General features: G+C 40.1%; 1 protein-coding gene across 1 annotated transcript; it reads right to left on the reverse strand.

Annotated features, from left to right (window-relative positions):
* Window positions 1-3,539: 3,539 nt before the first annotated feature.
* Window positions 3,540-4,978, reverse strand: LOC125313676. The gene is made up of 3 exons (XM_048273489.1): window positions 4,822-4,978; window positions 3,996-4,438; window positions 3,540-3,768 (listed from the first exon to the last, which is right to left on the reverse strand). The coding sequence occupies exons 1-3, from the start codon at window positions 4,976-4,978 to the stop codon at window positions 3,652-3,654; spliced, it is 717 nt and encodes a 238-aa protein (XP_048129446.1). The 3' UTR covers window positions 3,540-3,651.
* Between the last annotated feature and the right edge of the window lie 403 nt (window positions 4,979-5,381).

Raw genomic sequence — 5,381 nt, forward strand, 5'->3', positions numbered from 1 at the left:
GTGTTGTCGCTATATATTTGGGCCTCGGTGGATATTAGCATATCCAGTTCAAAAGTTTAAACTTATAGATAGAAGGAAACCACTTATATATATGGAGCACATAAATCCTGCAAAGAAATAATATGAGGTATTTTAACACTTCTTAAGTGCAAGCCGGATTGGGAATGAAATAATGCGGAGTGTGTCACACATGTTTCTATAAGTTTAAACTTGAACCATTAGACACAACCAATAGAATATTTGACAAGCTTATCATGAATGTCATAGCAATAAGATTGACACGTAAAAGCCCATCGATGGCATGCTGGTGAGCTCAGCGATTTCCAATTTCTAATAAGCTGAATTTAAGTGAAATACATGGCACGGGGCCAGAAACAGGCGCATGAGCTACATATTGAGTTCCCTTAGCCAAGCAGTAACCCTGAAAAAAAATCGATCGTAGTTACAAATCATTCCTAGAGTAGCGGGCAAGTCATGAAAGTTAAGAATTATTGGGGGAGAAATTCAGAACGTGTAACATAAATCAAGACATTCACAAGCAATCAAGACATGAAAAACCCACGAAGAGCACATTAGATGTTGAAGATGAGAAGATCATTACTAAAAAATAAAATCTAAATTAGATTTTGGCTAAAATTTGGATTTGAAATGCGAGCTCGATTATGTTTCCTCGTTCAAACACTTGTCTTATATTTTAAAACCTTTCTAGTAATAGGTTGTAAGCTTTTTTTATCTTCTTCTTCATTGGTCTCCATTTATATTTCATGTTTATTTCAGTGTTCGAGCAAGCATGATATCTAATAATCTAAGTCATCCGATGTAATTTAACATAATTTTCATGCAATTTCATCGTTGTTTTCAATTGCATTTCTGCTTACCATTTAGTAATTTGAGTTTTGCAATGTCCTTGAGACTTCGAGGCATATTAAGAATCTTTTTCGTGTGATAAATTAGATACTTTAATTGGTTACGCGGTTACTAATCGTCATCGGTTGTGTTAACACCCAAAAAGACTAGCTTTTGGTTATTATTAACTGCTATCAAACTTAATAGACGAGAGTAGAGTTTGGTCAACAATGAACAGAATAATTAATAACTTGAAGGGAATCAACAACTAGCCAAGGAAGTCATTGACAATGTCCTAAAGTTATCGATGAGTTAAGACTTAGGAAGTTGATTGACAAATTCATCGACAACGAGCAATCGATACAAAAACTTAATTGTTAGATAAATATGCTTATTGCCGCTATTTTAGGATTTTTATGATTTGTTGTGGATAAGTGTTGCTAAATAACTTTATGGACAAATGCTGCATAGAGTAATTTCTCGTAACCGTGGATAAGATTATGAAGTTATTTGTTTATTTGAATTCAAAAATTGTCATTCCACGTTAAACTCTTTTATAAAAGACCCCCAATCAATCAAAAAACTCAAAGTCGTCGTAAATTTTCTATCTTTCATCTTTATTTTCATGTATTTCATATCACTTACGACTATTGTGTCATTTCTTATCATTTGCTTTTCTATCCTAAATCAGCAATGAATCGTTCACAACCTTTGTCAATCCATGATACGAAGTGGATGGCTGGTATGCTATCTCCCATTATTTTGGCTGGAAAAAAACAAAGAAAGAAAAGAAGCAAAACAAGAACCCAAACAATAAAAAATCAAATTTTTAAAATTGTTCACGTCAATGTTGACCGTATCTCATTGGATGGCTGGTATGCTATCTCCCATAGTGATTTCCAGCCAAAATTAATAAAAAGAACTAAATTGGCAAATCGTTAAAATGAATAAGACTCAATTGTCAAATTATTCAAAGATTTATGACTAAATTGGCACAATTGAAAGGTTTAGAACTAAATTGGTAAATCGTCGAAAGAATTAGGACTATTGACATAATTAAAAGGTTCAAGGTTAAATCAACCACCACACAATAGATTTGGGATTTTTTGGTTATTATCCCGAGTATTTATGCATCCGAGCTTACATATTCCTTTCACGATGAATAATTTGGACTGTGTGATTACATTTTTAATTTTGTGTTGTTTCATTTTTTATTTTGCAAAGCATCGTGTGTGCAAAAATTGTAAAAAAAAAAAGTCTTAAACTTATTGCGCTTTTGCTAGTTATGACCTAAACTTTTTTTTTATTTTGTCAATTTAATCATAAACCTTTTATATTTGTGCAAATTCAGTTCTGAACTTATTTTATGCCAATTCAGTCCTAAATATCTTGTATTTGTGCCAATTCAGTATATCCAATCAACTTTGGCAGGCTAAGGCTGATGTGAAAAATTGCTAATTATATTTTAAGATTGTTTTGGATTATTTTTTATTTTCCTATTTCTTTTCTTTTCTTTTCTTTTCTTTTCTTTTCTTATTTTTCTCTTTCCTTTTTTCTTTATTTCTTCTACCTCCAGCCGGTCGCCGGCGATGGCCAATCTCAAGCGAGGCTCGCCGGCTGCCGGTGAGGCACAACCTCGCCCGGATCTCGCCTGGGCAAGGCCAGCCGCGTCGACCTTAGTCTCTTGCCGGTCACCGACGGCAATCGGCTAGAGGCGTAAGAAAGAAAAATAAAGGAAAGAGAAAGAAAAAAATGAAAAAAAAAATTAAAATATTATTAAAGATTGTCTACGTAATCGATGGCGTGCACTCCGACCAGCATCCATGTGAGCGCTGGCCGGCCAAAGTTGGACTAAATTGACACAAATACAAAATGTTTAGGACTGAATTGACACAAAAAAAAAAGGTTTAGGACTGAATTGGTACAAATGTAAAAATTTTAGGACTGCATTAGCAAAAGTGGAATAAGTTTAGGACTTTTTTGACAAATTTTCGAAATCAGAAGAAAAGAAGGCCATTGAACATTAGGGGAGGTCCATAAACCACATAGTTTATATCATGATATATTTTGATGGTAACATTGAGTAGCATTTTGTGTGGCGAAAAAAAAATCTCAAAATTATTTGGAAAAAAATCGCCGAAAGATTGGCTAAATCATGAATTGATTACATTGTATCATTAAGTTGCCCGATTATCATGGAAATAACAAAAAGTAATGGTTATACGATCTCTAGCGTTGATTAAACTTATGGTTATTTGGTAGATATACCAATATAAAACTAGCTCTTTCTCTTCCTAACAGCACACGTATAGACGCAAATTCCTTCTAAGTCGGGAGATTAAGAAAAAGGATTAGAGAGAGAACTCGGTTTTCTTCCGGATTCGACAGAGGTGTCATTATTTACGCATTCAAGTACGTTTTTTTTTTTTTTATAATGCTTTCATCGAAATATTCAGCTTTGCAATAGCCGAAAATTTTGTGTAAAACCTTACCAAAAAAAAAAAAAAATTTGTGTAAAATGATGATATCGCAATGAGATGTTCTAACATTTTGTGCGAGAATAATGCGGAATTTATCGACTTATCGAATGTCCTCTGGCCCTCCTGGAACTGCGTTTGAAATTTAACTATCAAATCATTCTATATGGAATCGGGCAATCACCAAAAGAGATTCTGGAACTTTTCGAGGCAATATTGCACTTTCATTTCATTACAAACAAGACATTACAACGACATCGACAATCACGGTCGAAAGCGACATCATATGAAAGCCAAGATAAATGAGTCGGGACGATTGCCTCGAAGATTATGTAATGACAATACTGGTTTTTTTTTTAATCTTACTTAATGTTTTATTAGGAGCTATCCTTTCACCAGGGACCCTGAGCGTCCCCTTATTCTTGATGTTTATCGCGCCCATATCCTGCAAAAATATCAGAATAATTAGTTTTATAATTTTTCTACCATCCGATGCTCAAGAAATCAATTTCCTGTTATTTTAAACAGTGAATAATGCATGAAACGGAAGCGCGTTGCATGATGGAATAGCGAAGTCGTAATGTTGTGACTTGCGTAGCGACTAAAATGAGCTTTTGACACTGGACGTGTAAACATAGGGCTTCGATTGAGTAATTCTTTAGAGTATCTCACCTTGCGAGTGATAAAGCACGTGCATTCCCTAGTCGTCTCCACGCCGAGGAGGAGGAGGAGATCTGACCCTGGGGGATGGTGGTGGTGGAGACCTATTAACCGGAGGCAGCGGTAGGGGAGGCCTATTAACCGGTGAAGGTGGCGGGGGAGGAGGAGGAGGAGGGTTCCTAGGTGGTGGAGGTGGCGGGGGTGGAGAAGATGTGGGTGGTGGAGGTGGCGGCGGCGGAGGAGGTGTGGGTGGTGGAGGTGTCGGAGGAGGTGGTGACTTTGGCGGGGGCGATGGCGGAGGAGGCGTGTGGGGTGGTGGTGTTGGAGGAGGTGGTGACTTGGGGGCGGCGGTGGTGGAGGAGGCGTGGGATGTGGAGGTGTCGGAGGAGGTGGTGACTTGGGGGCGGCGGTGGTGGAGGAGGCGTGGGATGTGGAGGTGTCGGAGGAGGTGGTGACTTAGGGGGTGGCGGTGGTGGTGGAGGCGTGGGTGGTGGAGGCGTCGGAGGAGGTGGTGACCCAGGTGGTGGCGGTGTTGGAGGAGGTGGCGGCGGTGGCGAAGGTGGCGGAGGAGGTGGTGACCCAGGTGGTGGCGGTGTCGGAGGAGGTGGCGGCGGTGGCGAAGGTGGTGGAGGAGGTGGTGACCCAGGTGGTGGCGGTGTCGGAGGAGGTGGCGGTGGTGGCGAAGGTGGCGGTGGAGGTGGCGGAGGTGGCGGTGGAGGTGGCGTGGGTGGTGGAGGTGACGGAGGAGGCGGAGGAGGTGGAGACTTGCCAAATGGAAATGGCGGTGGCAACCATGGACGAGGAGGCCTTGTGGGCGGTGGAGGGGGTGGAGACGTACGTATCGGTGGTGGAGGCGGAGGCCGCAGCCACGGCCACCATAGAGGAGGAAGATAGATGGGCGGGAGCGGCCGGATAATACCAAGTTCTTCCGCGGCTTCCGTTGGCAAGCTAAGAGACGCCAATACCACCAGTAGAGTGGCCACCAGAGAGGCCATTGAGGACCTCATCTTTTTTTTTTTTTATCTTTTTCTCCAAGCTCGCCAAAACTTGGATTTTGGTGATGCCATTGCCAAAGCTCTCCCGCCCTTTATATAGCCTTTGCCATCACCTTCAAAATTGAGAAATGCCAAAGGGGTAGAATTACCCAATAAACCTACAAGAAGTCAACTATGATGAGAGCAAATTAAGTGCAATTAGTATCCGTAATCTCTCTCCTTTTTTTTTTCCCGTTTCTTCTTCATGTTTTAGAGGTTTGTCAATAATGTGTATTGTTATGTGTGTAATATCCTACACAAGGAAATTTAGGAAATCAAATCTCTATTCTAATGTTAATACTAGAGAAATGCATAGGCCCCGTCGAAAACACTTTCATCACATTTAACGGCTTTAATCCCAAGA

Source organism: Rhodamnia argentea, chromosome 2 (genome assembly GCF_020921035.1).
Source record: "Rhodamnia argentea isolate NSW1041297 chromosome 2, ASM2092103v1, whole genome shotgun sequence".
Classification (NCBI taxonomy): domain Eukaryota; kingdom Viridiplantae; phylum Streptophyta; class Magnoliopsida; order Myrtales; family Myrtaceae; genus Rhodamnia; species Rhodamnia argentea.

What these genes read in the sequence shown, in the direction of transcription:
- LOC125313676 (XM_048273489.1), bottom strand. Translation starts at nt 4,978, where the DNA reads ATGGCCTCTCTGGTGGCCACTCTACTGGTGGTATTGGCGTCTCTTAGC. An exon ending in TCCGCCTCCACCACCGATAC is followed by an intron (nt 4,439 to 4,821) that starts GTACGTCTCCAC and finishes CCACCCCCTAAG; the next exon opens with TCACCACCTCCTCCGACACC. An exon ending in CGTGCTTTATCACTCGCAAG is followed by an intron (nt 3,769 to 3,995) that starts GTGAGATACTCT and finishes ATATTTTTGCAG; the next exon opens with GATATGGGCGCGATAAACAT.